The 20279-nt window shown below is 33.5% G+C and overlaps 2 protein-coding genes across 13 annotated transcripts in view; both read left to right on the plus strand.

Moving 5' to 3' along the window:
* nrm (neuromusculin) overlaps positions 1 to 9819 on the plus strand; it is a 1033009-nt gene extending 1023190 nt beyond the window's left edge. For 8 of the 12 annotated variants that reach the window (XM_074171836.1, XM_074171839.1, XM_074171841.1 and 5 more), the window contains 4 exons: positions 244 to 1662; positions 4483 to 5157; positions 7734 to 7779; positions 8262 to 8355. In XM_074171836.1, coding sequence (XP_074027937.1) covers positions 244 to 1662; positions 4483 to 5127 — 2064 coding nt within the window. In that variant the 3' untranslated portion in view covers positions 5128 to 5157; positions 7734 to 7779; positions 8262 to 8355. Of the gene's footprint in view, positions 1 to 243; positions 1663 to 4482; positions 5158 to 7733; positions 7780 to 8261 lie in introns of all 12 variants that reach the window. The other 4 variants (XM_074171837.1, XM_074171846.1, XM_074171848.1 and 1 more) reach the window with 4 other exon arrangements.
* A 3818-nt stretch (positions 9820 to 13637) lies between these two features.
* The window catches only part of LOC111512747 (uncharacterized), a 125191-nt gene continuing 118549 nt past the window's right edge, over positions 13638 to 20279 (plus strand). The window contains exons 1-3 of the mRNA XM_074171853.1: positions 13638 to 13781; positions 13837 to 14190; positions 20018 to 20250. Of these exons, the coding sequence (XP_074027954.1) occupies positions 13755 to 13781; positions 13837 to 14190; positions 20018 to 20250 (614 nt within the window). The 5' untranslated portion in view covers positions 13638 to 13754. The remainder of the gene's footprint in view (positions 13782 to 13836; positions 14191 to 20017; positions 20251 to 20279) is intronic.

Below are 20279 nucleotides of genomic sequence, written 5' to 3' on the forward strand. Positions count from 1 at the left end.
CACATTTAGTTGATAATATCCTACTGGTAATTTCCAAATTCAGATTGTTTCATATTCAGCAAATAGTTTTGTTTGAATTCAGTCGATGTTTACTGGATCACATACGTGAAAGAAATGAGAAATGATTTTCCATAGGACACCTAATCTCACAATTTTTCGAGTTCAAATTAACTTCGACTAATTTCACTCAATCGTTTAGGATTTATTTTCTGTTTTCACCTAAGTTTGCATGTTTTTTTGCAGCCCATATCAATAATAGCGCCATTTACTCAGGGAAATTCTGCTCAAGGTTTCACCTCCTCAACCAAGTCCTTGATTTCCTCCAATGGAGCTCTTAATTCAAATAAAAGCTTCCTTCCAATTTGTAAAAATTCCAAAGACATCAAAAGGCACCAATCATTCCATGGTTTTCAGTCCACCAAATCTGATCCAATAACTTTCATGAATTCCCAACAAATTTTTTATCTAGCCGAAAACATCGGAAACTCTCAGTCGCGATCCGTCTCATCTCAACAATTGAGAACAATGAACTGTTTTCCAACACCATCAGTTTTCAATAGGCTCCCTTCAAACTTCAATCGAATATCGGGTTTCAACACCATATCAGGAATATCAATGCAAAATGATAAATTTCCGAAAAATGGTTTACCACTAACAATGAATCCTTTGTCAATGACCTCTAACAGGGTAACTGGAAGAAACGAATTGAAATATGAAATTCGAAGAACTGCATCTGGAATGAATTCTTCAAAAGAAGAGACACCTGAAATTATAGAACCTAAGAAGAGAGACAAAAAACCGACAAATCGAAAGTTACATACAATAGTCGAAAAAAGATTTGGATCTTTGGATATCAGAAAACACAAATGTTACTCTCCTACTTTTTACTCTATGCGCTGTAAGAAACATGCCAAAAAACGTCCCATTATTGTTACTCTGCCAAGAAAATGTTTCAGTGACGTATCTCTTTGTGATCAGAATACAGAAACTAAAAAAAAGGTTCCTACTGATGATTCAACCAACAGTATCGAAATAACCGAGGACATTGAAGGAAGTCCAAGTACAGATTCAATCCCCATTCCTGCCCCGCGATGTAGCAGAAAAAATAGGTCTGAAATTGTTTACGCCAATATTTCAAATTCTTTTGATGTTAAACACGAAACTGACATGAACAACGCATCCAATACATCTTCAGAAAATAGTGATAATGCAACAAATACTACTTTGACAACCGAAGTAGTTATTCATACAAATGATGAAAAAACTAAGAAGGCAGATTTGGAGGTCCAAACTCATCAAGATAAAAAGTCAGACGATGAGTTAATTCACAAACCAAAGCTTGTTGCGATGAGTCCGAAGTCTAATTCATCATTCATAACCATTTCTCCAATCGCTCTCAAAAACTCACCGATACTCAAAGTCAGCCCTAATTTCATCAAACCAAAAACGGAAAGTCCCAAAGGAGCTTTATCCCTCCAAATTAAATCTAAAATGAAGCTATCTCCTGTTCAAAGTCCGTCCGATAATCCCAATAAAACTATCCTCATTTCTACCGGTGAGAGTGAGAAAGAAACTACTGAGCAATTTCCTAATGTACCGCAAATGCCTATATTGCAACCCTCGAATAAATGGAGCCCTAATATTGCTAATGCCAACGGTCAGGTGTGTTGCTTTTGTTTTGTTCAATTATTTTGGTAGAGGCGCCTTTCTGAGAATCGATTACTTATTACTGCAGTGTTTTCATGTTTTGGATATAATGGGGGATTATTTCTCACTTCATGAAAAACAGGGGGTAGAATTTCAATACAAGCTTTCATCTTGATCGTGTGACTACCAGCACACAATTTTCTTTTATGAATGAAGAAAATTACTTCATGATATCATTAAGAAATACTTAAATTGGAAAAGAAATATATTTAGAAAATAAACACTTCATTGTGAGATTTTCACTAAACGATTTCACAAAAACCCAACACGTGTTTCGCCATACAATGGCTTCTTCAGGCGTGTCTCCACTAACTAATTCTACATATTCAATGCTAAGTATGCCTCATTCTATAATTTGAAGTACCTACATTTCAAGTACCTGATTTTTACCTTAGTTCGTAATGAATTAAATTACCTGAGCTTATATCCCAGTTTCCACATTTGAAAAAATATTTAGTTACCGGGAGGTATTCAATTCTAATTGATCATTCAGTAAATTAGCCGAATTCCAGAAACTATTTATTTCTAAACATTCTAGAAGATCGAGTTTCAAACTCGTCTCTTCTAAATATAACACATCGTATTCATGACTGAACTCATGTCCTTCTGCTAAAAGGTGGTTTTCAAATGTGGAATTGGTCTTTCTATTTACAAAACTACTTACATGCTCTTTAATTCTTTATTCCCCCTGTTTGACCAATATACAGTTTTGGACAAGAGTCACAAGTCATTTTATATACTCCTGATCTATCCGACACCAAATTTTTGTCTTCATTGTTTTAATAAATTCGTTCTGCATTGTTTCTTCAAAAAACGGGCAATATTATTGGTTAGTGACCCAAATATGGCAATGTCCTATAACTGACGTTATCGCATCTTGAATTTGAGTAGACCAGGTCCATGGCTTGTTTTGTAGTTTTTTTATCAAACTCAGCTCTTTCTGGAAATTACTCTCGAATGATGGAATATTCAATAGTATGTAAAGCATACTATTGAAGTATGTGAAGCATACTATTGAATGCAGCAACTTTATGCTGTTGAGGGTGTGTGGAGGAATTATGTATGATAATGTCCGTATACGATGGTAAGAATCAGGTACTTGAAATGTATGCACTTCCAATTATAGAATAAGGTATATTTAACATTGAATATGTAGAATGAGTTTAGTAAACACACGCTCGAAGATGCCATTGTGGCGAAACATGTATTGCTTTTTTGTAAAATCATCTAGTGAAAACCTCACAATGAAGTGTTTTTTAAATTTTTAGAAGAAAGCAGTTTTTCTTGAAAAAAAGACTGAAAAATATCTTCTGTAAAAATTGTAAAAATCAAATCATAAAATATTCTGCACGAATTATTATCATCTATCTCATATTATTGACTGGTTATAATAACAATTACAAAATTGATCATGACAATAACACAAGTCTCGTGTACGAGGTAGTCCCAGATGTACCCGGCCCAACGAAGAAAACACAAGAATTTTGAGAAAAAAATTATCTATTTACCCCCATAATCTCCTTGCAGCTCTATACACTTTTCCCGGCGACGTTCAATGAATTCGATACCGATAATAAAAACTGTCTTTCTCCTTAAAATAGCCATTAACTCCCGATATCACTTCTTCGTCGTTGGGAAAATCTTCGACTACATTGTTTTCTCGGCCAAATGCTGCCGTTTTTGCTTGATTCCTTCTCTCAAATGTTGCAATAAGTTCGCATAATACTCGTAGTGGATAGTTTTATTATTTCTTGTATAGTCAATGTAAATTATCTTACGTGCATCCCAAAAAATCGATGCCATGATCTAGTCTACAGATGAAACGGTGTTCTTCCTCTTTGGAGCCGGTTCTCTCTCTCAAGTCCACTGTTTTTTCTTGTTATTTTGTCTCGGGTGTAAAATGATGGACCCAAGTTTCATCCATGGTAATGGAAGGATGCAAAAATAGTACTTTCTTGCTGTAAAAATTCGCTAAATTCTCCATTGAAACATCTTCACGACACTCTTTTTGCTCGAGTGTGAGCAAACGAAATTTCCAGATAATATACGATGTACGGCACTTTCAGTCGACGATCATTCAATACCGCTTTGTAGATTTTCTTCATCGTTTATGAAGTCATCATTTCACTTGGTCGACCACTGTGATGCTCGTTTTGGCAGCTTGTACGGCCGCATTTAAACTCTACTACCCAAAATTTCACTGCTGTAAACGAAGGAGCAGACTCACCCAGAGTAGAATCCAGTTTAGTTCTTATATTTGTTGGGCTGAGGCCTTTCGAATGAGAGTATTGGATATAATGACCAACGATGACCAATATTCTTCATTTTCCAAAATTCACCGAAAACGTTCGCTATTGATGTTTGCCAAACGAATACTAGACAACGCAGCGTTTTCAAATTCGAAACATATGCTTTACAGATTCCATCTCTAGGCCAGATCGGGTAGTTCTGGGACCACCCTAGCATATCTGAAGGTGTTCACAGAGTGGCAACTATTCGGTGGTTCAAGTGATTTGGAAATTATTTTGAATACATTTTTTCAACAACTTTGACACAAAACAAAACAAACAAAAAATTTGACACAAATAATTTTAATTGCATTAGGTTTTGGCTTTCTTTGTGGGAAAGTAATATCTCTTAAAAGTATATCTCTTTCAATAAATTATGTATTTCTTCCCTGTAAACTTGTATCATTATTTCTTTTCCATTGAAATCACCAGAAAGGCGTCTATTTGTAATGTATTTGCAAGCTAACTAACCACTAACTATTTTCAGAATGCATTTTACACGTTAACAACTCCTCATTATAAACAACACAACGTTGTGCCACCTCAATATTCAGCAACAATACCTCATCAAAAACATGTGAAGCTCTTGCCTAAAGCTTTGTTCCAAGAACAAGTCCAAAAAAGTAAGTCGTTCTCTTCGAAGTCCAAATCGAAGAAACATCATTTCCAAATTCCGCTTCAGAAGTGTCATAGCTTCAAATTCCAAACAGCCGAAAGTTACTTTCAGCCCATCAAAAATATCCACGAAGAAAATTTGATGAGGAATGGTTATCTGTCGGATTATCCAGAAAGTAGTCATCGACCGCGTCATACAAAGAAATCCAAGAAGAATACCAAAGGGCCTCTTGTACTCAGAGGGGGCAGTGACTATCAGGAGAACGTACATTTCCAGGAAAATATGCAAAACTCCGTTCAGCTGCAGTATCCCCAACCTATGCTTGGCAGAAGCATGCTTTCTCTTACTAATAAACCTAATGGTATTGTCTACGCAGATTTGGACATTCCGACTACTACTAGTAGAAAGGGCTCGCGTGAATCAAGCCCTTTCACAAGTAAATCTCAAAATTCAAAACCAAAGACTGAGTATGCGACTCTTCAGTTTAATGACATCGGTCAGGAAATTGATGTATAACATACGATTTTACGTTCAACTTAGAGTAAGGTGAGTTTCGAAAATATAAGTGAAAGGTTTATAATCTAAAAACAATCTTAGATTAATTTTCCATGGTATTGGTCTCTATTCAATGTTTTGTGAAAAATGTCATGAATAGTTTTTATCAGAATAGTTTTGTAACTAATTTACTAAAAGGCTGAGATTGGTAAATAATTTTTGATTTGGAATATTAGGAAATGAGAAAAAAATTGAATATAAAATATTCCATTTAAAAAACCGCATAGATATAATTATTAAAAACAATAGAAAGGAAGCAAATATTTTGATTTTTTTTAATAATCGAGGTGTGAATATGTCTAACAGAATATCAAATGTCAGAAAGGAAAATAATGTTCACATTGACGCTGCTGAAGTAGATCATATGATTTTTCGTTAACTGTAACAAATTGTCAGTGAAAAGAATAAAAAGTACTCATGAGTTCAATGAATCTCTATTGATACATGCCATTAACTTGTTGCTTTCTAGTGGAAAAAGTGGTGAAAATAAGTTATTAGAACTCTTTCATAGACACGGTGGTGGATTTTTTAGAGCAGATCGTCAATGTTTTGACCTCACCAAAGCATTTTCCACAGTATATCATGAAATTCTGATCAACAAGTTGGATCATTATGGTCTTTCACTCGATCTTATGGACTATAAAAAACCTTCTCTTGTTATGTTGAATTTCAAACTAAATACCAATCTATCGCGGCAAATCACCTTACTGAAATAATATTTCGAATTGGAAGCTGCTGGATACCATCCCGAAAAGAGGCATATGCCTGATTGGAGATGCGAATATCACTTGCAACCTTGATAGCTTGGAACATCGGTGAAATGTTTGGGATTTATCTCTTTTAAAGATACTTTCACGGTAGGTGTTCAAGTGACTTGTCACATTTGATTTCACCAATAGCGGTACATATCAGAAATACGCGAAGGACTGTGTCTGCCATCGTTTTGAGGTTCAACTCAGTTTACATCGAACTTCACTGTTCAAGAACTCTTTCATTTGGAGAAGTCCCTTATGTGGAATGATCTTGAGAACGTTTTTCCAAATGGATTCAATCTCCAGTGATTCAAATCCAATCTGAATCGCTACTTCCGTACAGGCACCGATCTTAGGGCACCTTAAGGATTTTCCTATAGTGCTGGTGTCTTGTTTGTAAAAAAAAAGAAGACGAATGCTTCAATTAGAAAACGGCGACCTTTTGTGTGCTTGTGCATTTCCATGAAAAAACTAATTTCATTCAAAACCTTTCGACATTAATGGTTTGAAAGTTCCAGTCAGAACCGTTTGTAGGACTGAGTGCAAATGCAAATTCAGCATGACATATTCATTTGATTATGTTAAGTTTTGTGTTGGAAAATTCCTGAAAAATTCTGCTTGACTTGATATATCAAGAAATGCTTCATTTCCAAAGTACTTCTATGAATATGTAGATACATGATAATTTGTTCACTTCCATTCAGAATAACGTTCAATTGGATTGATATTTTGACCAAAGTTCTATAGATATCAACCAGGATGATTTATTATGTCACTGAACGGTGGAACTGAAACCTCTTGAATAGATAAAATCCATAGAAACTACTTTTTTCCTATACCAGATTTACCAGAATTGTAACAGTCGTCGAAATTACTTTTCAACATCTACCTAAACGATATTTACACACTGAATGTGGAAGATGATGTAATCAGTTTCGCTGACGCCACTGCAATTATTTATCAATCGGAATCATGGAATTCTCTTAAACAAAAAGTAGAAAAAAAAATTCAAAAAGATAATTAAATGGTTCAAAATTAAATTATTCCGTGTTAGGAATCACACGTTAAAAGGTAAGACCTCGTTAGTCCTTAGCTCGCACAAGTTTCTCAACTTCTGAGAGTTCGTATGGGGGTGGCAGCTGATTAACGGAAAAACAGACAGACAGATCAGTAGATACATTGAAATGGGATGCACATATTAATTACTTAGTCAAAAAACTACGATTCGTTACATATAGATTGAAGTATGTGAGACCATACCTACAAATAGCCCAGATGCGAATGCTATGCAATACATTGTTAGAAACTCACCTCACATACGGAATAATTGCTTGGGGAACAACAAACACAACTTTTCTGAAACACCTAGAACAAGCACAAAAATCAATATTGAAAATAATCCACCTCAAAAAATGAACTCACTCACTTTCTCAAAACTATAATAAGACTACATATTAATAAACATGAATTAAGGAAAATAGAACACCAATATGAAACTCGACACAAAAATAATTCATATGTTCGGAATTCAAGAAGAATTTGTTCGTATTCTACCTTTCAGTAACATAATAAATTATTGAGATTGTTATTAAACATTGATTTTTATAAGCAGCAATATCATATTTTATGAACTCAAAATATGTTTGACCTTTTCATTGATTCATTTCATGATCAGACCAATATTACTTCATTACTGATATCTTTCAAATGTTCAAAACACCATTTGGAAAAATTTAAAAGAAAGTCAAGTATTTGTTTTGAAATTGTGACTAAATACACAATTAAAACTATCTAATATTCTAAATTTTGTTTTAGACTAATGGGACAACCACTACTGCTAGTGATACCTATATTTTCTAAGGTAATGATACTATTTTTTACAATAAAACACTACCCAAAATTTAATTGTATATTTAGAACAATTTCTGCATACTTATTTTCACCTAATGATTTTTATTCAAATCAGTTAAACCTGAATTGAAGGGGTTATATTTTTAGGAGTGATTAATTTTTTTGGGAAAGAAAGTTTTTGGCTTTCTACTACTCCATCTGCTACAAAAAAAAAGGATGAGAGAATCTTCCAAAGAAAGGAAGGAAGTAATCAATTTGAAACTCTATACACATTCATGTATATACACATTCATGTATAGATTTTCAAATTGATTACTTCCTTCCTTTCTTTGGAAGATTCTCTCATCCATTTGTTTATAGCAGATGGAGTAGTAGAAAGCCAAAAACTTTCTTTCCCAGTTGAACCTGTTCGTTTTCTGATATAATTTATTTTCTGAATTGTTTTCTTTTGGTTTTTTCTCGTGTTGGAAATCACAACTTTTTATTTTTCAGCCTTATAGGCCAGATCCCTGTGATCTAGACTATGCAGATGTAGATTACAAATCTTACGGACCCATCAACTACAAAGCTGCGTCTGTTTATGCTGCAGTGAAGCGGGCAAGAAATAATAATAAACTTGATGAAGTGGATAAGGAAGATCTTTTGTGAATTTTAATGATATTGAAGCTTTTTTTCGCCCTAACGAATACATTCTTCATTTATGTGTTTAGATTTTTATGAATATAGTGGCGATAATGCATGTCATGGGTGGTTTTTTAAAATTCATATATATCATCGTCAAGTCCCATATAATCCCACTGGTATTTCGATTCGGTACGGAATAAATTTCCTCCAGATGTAACTTTCGATTATTTTTGTTACTATTCTACCAGAACTAATTTATGAAAATTAATACTACCTAATTTGAAATATAGCACTTCTAATTATTTATGGGAAAATAAATACTCATTTATTAGTTATTAGAAATCATTCAGTGAAAGTCAAATGTCATCTTGCCTTTTTATTGAGATCCTTCTTATACTGTCAAGAGATTTCAAATGTAAATATATGTGGATATATATGTTGAATTGTTGAATTTTTTAAACATATCGAGTTTTTGCATGGATTTATTGTCGTAAGTTGCAAAAACAATTGTGAAATTTTTATATTACCATCGCCCAGCTTTATCTGACTTCATCCAAATGTAAAGTTAGTTGTTTTTTTTTTTAATTTAGGTTGTTTCTTAGGTGTAGGTATCTGAATTTCTAATATTCTTAGAGATGAATATACAATTTGTGAATTAACAAATGTGTTCACCAAAATAAATTGATTTTGTTGTAATAACCATGAACACGATTATTATTTGTGAAATATGTATTCTTGTGTCTTCATTTCTGCTTCCCAATTTTTGCACAATTATTTGAATGTCTTTTAATTTTTTAACTCTTGAGTCACCAAATATTAGTTTGAGTAGGTATTTATACTTTTCCTATATGATTTAAGTTAACATTTAGTTTTAAATTTCAGCTCTTCATCCAACAAGTTAGGCATGTGAGAAGTAGCTGTATCGTATAAATTATTGAAGAAACCTCAGAAATATATTTCTAATGTCATTTGTCAATAACATTTTTGAAAGTACCATCCTGAATAATTTCTATGATCTGATACACTTCATAATTCAACTCTAATGTAGTGTTGTTCTGAATTAATTTGAACGCTGTCCAATTCTGCTTGTATCTCAAAGTCAAGCAATAATTTGAATAATCTCTGGAAGTGATCAAAAACGCTCAAATGATTTTTATACATAAATAGATTTCCAGAGCTGATTCAAATCTGAATTTTTTTTCGGTGCCAAAGGAAACTTATAAAATGTGACGTCCATAAATAACTCTTTTGGTGTGGTGCTGCGCGAAATTGAGTTTTTAATTTCAATATGAAAAATTTATATTTAGTACAATATAAGTAGATTGTATAGCAACTATTATCTTTGAAATATCTCTGTATCATCTTGTAGATATGTATATTATAAATTTTAGTCCATATGCTGTTTAATAAATAAATTATACTCTGACTTCAGTTTCATTTTCATAAAAAAAATTATTTTTTCAAATTATCGATAGAGAGTTATCCAACTATGTCTATTTTCTTACAAATCATAGCAAGAAATGAAAAATAACTTTTTGTATCGTTATAAAAACTATCGTGAGGGATAGTTTGAAATTTCATTCAAGATGTTTTTGCAAAATTTTCATCATATTCAGGTCATATTGTTGACAATAATGTAGTTGTTCTCCAGATCACATTACTTTTTTTGAACATTTCTTTTTTGAACATATCAGTATCGCACTTTTTGAATCACAGAAATGAAAAATTGATTCTTTAATTTTCAGAATTAGCGGATATTTCTGATGGTGTTGAAAGTTGGTAATACATCACAAACATAATGAAATTAGGGATGTTCAAAATATTGAACGCAGGAATGAAATCAGTAAAGCATGAAATCACAGAACACATATAATACATATCTATCGTGATATTTCATTTTCATTGGTGTTAGATATGGATGCCTGGAATATTTTTTTTTCAACTTTTACATTCATATCGTTTCATGAAATTATCGAAAGTTGCTAGTGTTCAGAAACTTCAGAATACGAGGACCCATACTTTACAGGCTCCTCTAATATTTTGGGGCACTTGACTCTCATTCCCATTGGGCCCCTTTGTCCCTATACAGGATGTTTCAAATTCGATCCTCACCATTGGGATCTCGGAAATTATGATAGATACGAAGATAGTTGAATTGGGGCAATGTTATGCATTTATCTGACTAATAATATGCCGTTAAGAAAGTTCTGAAATTCCGAATATATTCTGAGATATCCAAAAAAAACGGAAATTTCGGAAAATGGTTTTTATTTTTTTCTGGCTTTATTTTTCGAAAGATTCGAAAAAGAATTGCACTTCCGCATCGCTACTTTTTCCGTGCTACATAATGGTGTTTTCAGATTTGCTATCTGACGTTTCGTCTTCCGGGCACCATCATCAAATTAATTTTTTCTTATAGGCGCTACATTGGATTCTTTCTGTTTTGAATAGAATCAGATTTTATCATTCTTTTTCGAAAAAATGTTGAAAAAAAAAATAATTCCTATCATATTAGACTTTGTCTTTGATGTTTCCAAATTTGAGTTTCGAATTGTTACACTCAATAACATTGTCTAATATAATATAATTTTATTTGAAATCCCTGAAAAAAATAAAAGATTAACCAAAAATAACAATTTTATTAAAACAAAAAACTGAAATTACAAGGAAATAACATACAAGCTAAAACCAGAAAATAAAAAATTGAAATATTAATAAAAGCTGAAAATTAAAAAAATTTATTAACAAAAATGAAATATAAAAATTAAAAGATTCCAAACCAAGTTATGTCATGACGTTTCAATTGTTAGTATCTACAATCGTCTTCGGGTGATAACTGATATCACCCGGTCTTTTTATTCATTCGTGAAAGCCATTTTTCGCCAAAAATTCAATGATTTGTTCAACAACAAAATGTCATTTAGTGTAACAAATTGGAAGTCAAATTTAGAAACATCAAAGTCGAAGCCTGATATGATAAGAATTAATTTTTTTCAATATCTTCAATTTTTCTAAAAAATATGATTATACATCATTGAAAAGGTAAAATCTGGTTCTATTCAAAACAGAAAGACTCCAATGTAGCGTCTATAAGAAAAAATAAATTTGATGATGGTGGCCGGAAGATAAAACGTCAGATAGCAAATCTGAAAACACCATTATATGTAGCAGGAAAAAAGTGACAATGTGGAAGTGCAATTCATTTTCGAATCCTTCGAAAAATAAAGCCAGAAATAATAAAAAACCATTTTTCGAAATTTCTGTTTTTCATCTCCGAATGTACCCGGAATTTCAGAACTTTCCCAACATATTGTTAGTCAGGTGAATGGGCAACTCCGCCCCAATTTATCCATCTTCGTATCTCTCATAGTTTTCGAGATTCCAATGGTGAGGATCAAATTTGAAACACCTTGAATACACTGAGCAAGGGGTGAAATTCAAGTGAAAATAGAGGTTTTCAAAAACGGTAAAAATTACAGGAATATTCCTTATTCAGGAGCACATTAATTATGATGTCAAAAATTTTAGATACTTCTCTTACTTCAAAAGATATTGTGTAGAAACAAACAACTTCAGTGTATTCATTTCCATTCACCAGGTTTACCTGAATGAATTTCCAAACTTGTTGTGCTACATGAATTTGACTACTAAAATGTTTCATAGGGTGGCCATGCTTCCGAGAGAGATAACTTACCTAGCTTGAGACTACATTTTGTGATAACATTTATTATGATCCCGAGTATATCGAACGAATATATTCCATTTTCACCCTTAGTGTAAGGAGCCCGTTACAATTATACACATAGTACTGTCCTATATCTTCCAAATACATCTGGCAGAAAGGGTTTTATTTATCAAAAGACTCCTACGAACCATATTTATTCAAAAGGTGTTCTTTAACAAAACACAAAACATTTTTTTTTCGGATCTTCTGAGTTGAGCATTACGAAATTAGCTGATGCTCATAGGCAAACATAAGAGGTAGATCCGTTTCGACCCACCGAAAGTCTCAGCGTTGCTGCTAGGCTGAACCACAAGTGCATTGCTATACTGATCTGTCCTTGAAGAACAAGCCTGAATAGTAACTGAGGGCGATGGCATTTTATCTTGCGAAAACACCATCTATGAGATTGACACAGAAGTCACTCTTCGAATATCGAAAATAAACGAGGCTCCCCAAAGCAGTCAGTTATAGAGCCAAGCTTTAACATCGACCGCCGAAGATATTCGTCTTGTGTTTCACTTCAGCTTTCAATGCAAGGCAACTAGCTGGTTAAACAAAGCACATACACAACGCATTTATAAGTTCACACCAGACAGCGCTGTTTCGACTCGCCGTAAGTTCACCATTGGTATAAGGCTGAACCACAAACGCAAATAAAAAAGCGAAAATTTCGATAAGCATGGACAAGTCTCATTAACAGCGGTTTCGATATACTCCCCCTACCGCTGATCAGGTGGAATCGTTCTGGAAGGACATTTATGAGCATTGGTCATGACATTCCAGCAATAGCGTAGTTCTAAGTTTTCTGTGCAGGGTTAAAATCAACAGAACCAGGTGGGTCCAAAAAATATTAACGACAAAATCCTTTTGATCAGATTTTTCAATTTCTAGCTGAATAGAGAGCACAGTAGATTCCGTATTGGTTTTTCGAAAAATTGACCATTTATATTCCGAGAAACCTGGGATTTGTCGTTCCAAAAAAATTACAGACCAAGAACCTTCTTGAGTTCGTATTATAAACTGCTTACCAACATCATTTTTCAAGTGAATAATTTCTAAAGTTGACACAATATTCTTTCAGATTCATGAGCAAAAAGGGTGAAAGAAATGAATCGCTGGTTCCAAGAAGAACCAGCTCATTGATATATGTATAACGTAGGATATATAAAACTGATTTTCCAAAAGCCATACAGCTATTTACCATTTTTGCTTACACGGGTGAATCAGTTTTCCGAAAATGATTGAGTTTCCCATTTTCTGTTCCATTTTTTGCGCTGCGTTTTGTTAGGAAAGAGCCCAGTCATAATGAGTATCTAAATAAATAAAATCTGAACGAGAACTTTCGGCCAATTTCCTGTCAACTTGGGTATTTGTTTTCACCTACAACTGACGACATGAGGCTACAATTCATTTTACATTTTAACATTAGAGGTATCATGACCCTCCAAAAATTCAACATATGCTTACCGTATATACATCCTTCAATCCAACTTCAATTACTAGACATACATTATTATACTTCACATTTGTCATCATCTATTCGAAAAGCTGTCAGATAAATTTGACATTTCACTTGATCATGTGTCATTATTAAATGTTCGTTCGGTATCATTCGTTTTTTCACAAATTTGGTTAATATGGATGGAGAACAATTCATGAATAACGTAAGACATGTTCACAGTATCCATTTTACAAAGTCAACAATTTCTACAATTGCAGCTGAGAGTTCAGGTAAACCATCATAGCAGCTCCTTAGCAAATCCCAGTGAATCTTCCATGGAGGCCGTAGCGAGTTCTTCGGGCATCAAACCTAAGAGAACTTCAAATTTGCTTGCAGCATTTGTCAGACGAACACGAAACAAATCCAAAACTTCAGGAAAGAATTCAAAAACAATTGAGGCCTCTTCACCAAATTTGAGTTCCATTCCAAGTAATTCTTCTGTTGGGCTGCGTACGGAAGAAGTGGAACTTATCGTGGAAAATTATGAAAGAAAACTCGAATCTCTCGAAACTGGACGTAAAATGGAGTCAGATGCAAAAGAAACTAAATTTGTTACAACAACTGATTCTGAGGTAAAATCAAAATGTCTAACGTATGGATGGTTTTTTCCGATACATTCAACTAGTGCCTCCCTCTAAAAACAGACCAATTTGTCAAAAAATTAACACATTTTATAACAGAGGATCTAACTAGATGGCGATATTAATATTTATCATAACTTGATCACTCATTTGAAATATTATTCACCAGTCAGGTTTGCTCCTGTACAGAAGGGTTCTATAATATGCTCACCCAAAATTTCTGTAACTACAAACAATCAGCTTTTGGAGATATTCAAGTAATTGTCATTTGAACAACTCTGGTGTCGAATACAGGCTGATTCACGGTGGATGGCACATTAGACGTTTCTGGTGAACCAGACAACGGATCACTTTGAAAATTCAACGGAAGGCATATTCGGACATTCTCTAGCCAACTAAAATATTTTCGACAATGCGGTGTTGCCGCTTCTATTAGAAAGCAGTAGCAACTTTGATTTTTCAAATGGAACACTCTGTATATAATATTATTTTTGGAATTTTCAACAATTGCCCGACAACTTTTCTTGATATTTCCCTTATACCTATCTGTTACCGTTTTCGAAATAAAAATTAATTTCAATTTTTTTCTTCAAAAATCATGACTTCTAAAAATGCCGATATCTTTTAGTTAAGAAGTACTATGATATCGAAATTTGGTTTGGAGTTAGGTGATACTTGGACACTTCCCACACGTCAGCCTAATCTCCGTTACTTCAATACAGGGTGGTAAAAAAATACAGTTTTTTCGTTTGCTTGAAAAAGTTGCTGAAATTTGAATATTTTAAATGGAACACCCTGTATATTATTGAAAATTCGGAAAGCTACTGAAATTTGCTTTCTTTCTATGTATATCATACCTATACCTAACTAGTCAAGTTTCGGACTTATGAACATTTATTTGTGAAAATGTCCCTTCAGAATGGTATTTCCATCCGGTATTTGGTAAGCAGGCCATGATTACTATTTGACGGTAGCGTTGTGACATTCTCCTAATAATATCGACATTTTCGTCACTTTAGAAGTTGCAAATACCTTCAAAACGATGGAACAAAACTATTCAAACGAAGTTCTTATGAATTTGTTTATTATTTTTGGACAGTGTGACAAAATTATCAGCAGAACATGTAGAAAGTTCAATGAAATGTATCCGAATCTACCGCCAATGAACCTCAAGAAATTTATATGAATTCAGAACAATTTCAATGCATTTGGATCAACTTTAAAAGCACCAAGAAACTTGCCTCGACCCGTAACTTTCGAAGACAACCAGATTAATGTCTTAGCATATTTTCCGCATTTCCCGCATTTCCCGAGTCATCGATAAGAAGTGCTGAAGAAGATTTGGGTATAAAATATTGGTAAATTTTCGTTATGCGGACACCCGGCGATTTTGAAGAAATTTTTAACTGTACTTACGTATTTTGATGCGTAGATTACGAATCCGAAAGAAAAAAGCGGCGCTCTACCTTATTTAAAAAGTTAGGGCCCTTCAAAGTTCAGAAAAGGGCAACTTTTCAGCCTTCTTTTTCACTAAATAAACTATTTAAAAACACAAGCATTTATTCACTAGGTCACCTTTACACCTTATTCCTCCTTCTTTAACACTTTTCACTTCAATAATCAACATTTTTCTTATAAAAAACTTAATTTAAAAACGAGTGCTTCTCCTGGTGACATTATTCTATTTTTAGGTTAGTTACTAGTGACATTTCAGAAAAAAGCGGTTGGTATTTGCCGTCGCCTACTATTTCAAATTCGTAATACACCACCAAAAACCAATTTACGATCTAAAGAATGAAGGTAAAAAACATTTGAATTACTTCAGGAATATGGCCTGCATCAGTCGTACCAACCATATCATTAACCTTAAAAACGTAAAATACAGTGATATGTAACCAAAAAGCAGCTCCGTACATTTTTTAACATTTTTATAAGAAAAATGTTGGTTATTGAAGTGAAAAGTGTTAAAGAAGGACGAATAAGGTGTAAAGGTGACCTAGTGAATAAATGCATGTGTTTTTAAATAATTTATTTAGTGAAAAAGAAGGCTGAAAAGTTGCCCTTTTCTGAACTTTGAAGGGCCGTAACTTTTTAAATAAGGGAGAGCGCCGCTTTTTTCTTTCAGATTCGTAATCTACGCATCAAAATACCTAAGTACAGTCAAAAATTTTTTCAAAATCGCCGGGTGTCCGCATAACGAAAATTTACCAAAATATTCATCGGTTCAAAGAATCTTGCGAAGACATAAAATGCATGATTATAAATTCACCAAAATTCAAGCAATGAAGCCTCAAGATCCTCAACAGAGAGTAGAATTTTGTGAAATGTTGTTGACACGCATTCAAGAAGATCAACTTTTTTTAAATAAAATTATGTGGACTGATGAATCGAAATTTTCGAGAGAAGGGATTTTCAATAGAAAAAATCGTCATTATTGGTCCAGTGAAAATCCTCACGTCACAAAAGAAGCCGGATTTCAAAAAAAATTTAGTTTTAATGTCTTCTGCATGTTGATGGACAACAAATTGAGGTACGTGATATACGAGGAGTCATTAACATCCAGAAGCTACCTGAATATTTTGGAGAATACTGTAGACAGTTTCGTGGATAATCTGCCACTCGAAGATTATCGAAACTGTTGGTACCAACTAGACGGAGCTCCTGCACATTGCACAAGAGAAGTGAGTGCAGAACTGGATAGACTAGTTGACGATCGGTGGATGAGGCGCTTGGGACCATGCAATTGGCCAGCGAGATCACCCGATCTTAATCCATTAGATTTTTATTTGTGGGGAATGTTTAAAGAAAAAGTTTACAAAATACCCGTGCGTTCGAGAGATGAATTGTTAGAAAGGATTACCCAAACATTTGAAGATTTGGATCCCAATGAAATCAGATCTGCCACCACGAAAGCAGTCAACACCCGCATTTTAAAGTGCTTGGAAGTGAACGGCCAGCGATTCGAACATATTTTGAAATATTCCACATGATTGTTTTAATTTTTTATAATTATTCATATCAATATTTCCAATTTCAAGTTTCTTGGTGCTTTTTTAAAGTTTATCCAAACATATTGAAATTGTTCTGAATTCGTATAAATTTCTTGAGGTTCATTGGCGGTAGATTCGTATACATTTCATTGAACTTTCTACATGTTCTGCTGATAATTTTGTCACACTGTCCAAAAATAATAAACAAATTCATAAGAACTTCGTTTGAATAGTTTTGTTCCATCGTTTTGAAGGTATTTGCAACTTCTGAAGTGACGAAAATGTCGATATCATTAGGAGAATGTCACAACGCTACTGTCAAATAGTAATCATGGCCTGCTTACCAAATACCGAATGGAAATACCATTCTGAAGGGACATTTTCACAAATAAATGTTCATAAGTCCGAAACTTGACTAGTTAGGTATAGGTATGATATATATAGAAAGAAAGCAAATTTCAGCAGCTTTCCGAATTTTCAATAATATACAGGGTGTTCCATTTAAAATAATCAAATTTCAGCAACTCTTTAAAGCAAACGAAAAAACTGTATTTTTTTACCACCCTGCATTGAAGTAACGGAGATTAGGCTGACGTGTGGGAAGTGTCCAAGTATCACCTAACTCCAAACCAAATTTCGATATCATAGTACTTCTTAACTAAAAGATATCGGCATTTTTAGAAGTCATGATTTTCGAAGAAAAAAATTGAAATTAATTTTTATTTCGAAAACGGTAACAGATAGGTATAAGGGAAATATCAAGAAAAGTTGTCAGGCAATTGTTGGAGATTCCAAAAATAATATTATATACAGAGTGTTCCATTTGAAAAATCAAAGTTGCTACTGCTTTCTAATAGAAGCGGCAACACCGCATTGTCGAAAATATTTTAGTTGGCTAGAGAATGTCCGAATATGCCCTCCATTAAACTTTCAAAGTGATCCGTTGTCTGGTTCACCAGAAACGTCTAATGTGCCATCCACCGTGAATCAGCCTGTATAGTTTCACCGTAAATGTGTCCTCGCACCTTTCTCTTGCTTGCTCCTTTAGCAATATACGAAACTCAACTGTTGCTCTTTCTATCTTCACTAACGTATACCTCCCTCTCAACTTCCGTTCGCCTAAGCCCGATCACAGAAGTTTTACTTCAGAAATATACGTAAAAAGAAGTTAATTGATTAAAACCCAACTTTCCATGTTCATGAAATTAATAATTATCTTCAACAGATGAAAAATACTCTGTAAGAGTTTTTCAGCTGTTTTGTCAAAATCATTACCGTTTAATTCACGAATCATTTTCATTTTGAATCGGTAGAATTTAGGTTGAAGAATGATTCTCAAATGATTTACTCCCGATGCTCACTTTGTCGAAGTCTAGGTATTTTGCATTAAAGCAACGTGGCCTAGCACTACAACATTGATGATTTCGTTATTGCCAATTCCTAAACGATCATATTGCCTTTTATTAACATTGCCAGTTTCCATGAGCTTATGTAACAATGCAAATACATATTTGTTTCACCTTTCTGCCTAGATGATTATTGTTGAAAACACAATATACCTTAAAATGCTTGTTTGGTGGTAGGTGATTTTTGTTAGGTAGAAGCGACGATTCTTTTTAAACGGTTGTATTTAGCCTGCCCTGTTTGTTTGGGTCAAATTCAGTGATTGACTCCCTTGACAGATTCATCTGAAATTTGGTTCACATTCATTTTTGATGACAATACAATTCAATGAATTCCCCATCACTCTAAAATCAAGAAGGACGCAGTTACAAAATGGCGGATTACATATATTTTTTCACAATCATCTCATTATGGGCATCAAATTTCAGGCCTTGACTAGTAGAATAGTAGTACCTACACTTTGAAAAAAATGCATATTTAAGATGACCGTAACTACAAAATGGCGAATTACATATTACTTTGTAATACTGAGGAACTTAATGAAAGAAATAGAACAAGAAAACTTGAGTAATAAAATTAGAAACTGAATATTTGAAAATGAAATAATATACCTATGATTACCTATTTCATTAACTAGTGAAAATTAAAACTGAAATAATTGTAAAAAATAGTTGTGATGAAGCATTATATAATATAACAATTTGAAGGGAATGACCTTCTATCAACTAAATGACTTATAAGTTTACCTGAATTTGGATATACATTGATTAGATTAGATTGATTAGATAATAAACGAATTATCAATTTCCACATCAGGAAACGGATTCAATAGAGGAAGAGAATTCACTTTCATTTCTTCGTTCAGTGAATTTTTGGAATTCTAAAATTCAATAATTTCCAAACACTCCAAAAGATTCAGTTTCAAATATTCCTCTTCCGAATGTTACACATCATAGTCGTAGTTGAACTCTGCCTCTATACCAAGAAAAGATTTGCAAATGTGGCATTGGTCTTGACATTCAAGAAACTACTCCTAAGTTCTAAGTTCTACTAAAGTTTTTTCAATCTTTGGAAAAATGTTTTTTCCGTTTGACCCATATAAAGTTTTGGACAAGAACCAATACTTATGAACTGAAGTTTTGTCTTTATTTTTCTATAATCAATTTGCTCAAATCATTATTCCTTCTGTAAGACACTTTCAAATGTTTCACCAAAGTGTATCAATATCTCATTATGGTTTTTTGAAGTAGGATAGACCTGGTGAATGACTTGTTTTCTTTTTTTTTGTAATGGAGTCGATAATATCTACCTTGTAATCGTTGTTGATAGCAATTTGTTTCATGAAACTCAGTTCTCTCTGAAAATTATTTTCTGTCAGATATCAAATATATCGTACGGCATGAATGAAACTTACTCATTTTCAGCATTCAATGCGTTCAGGAATGAAGATAAAACATCAGTTTTTCCGAAAATTGATCAAAAGGCAAACTTCAAATGAATGCGAAAAACCGAATGTGATTGCCATACAGTCGGAAGGCAAAAAGGACCAAACTATCGATAAAACTTGGGAGCCCATTCAACAAGAAGATCATAATTTAGCCAATAACATTCTGAACAATGAACAACCAAGCATTATTGGCATACCTAGTTCATATATGTAAGTTCAATCGAATATCCGTCAAGAGT

The sequence above is a fragment of the Leptinotarsa decemlineata genome, unplaced genomic scaffold (assembly GCF_025532065.1).
Source record: "Leptinotarsa decemlineata unplaced genomic scaffold, Ldec_3_MD MMD2_tig00000035_RagTag_RagTag, whole genome shotgun sequence".
Lineage (NCBI taxonomy): Eukaryota > Metazoa > Arthropoda > Insecta > Coleoptera > Chrysomelidae > Leptinotarsa > Leptinotarsa decemlineata.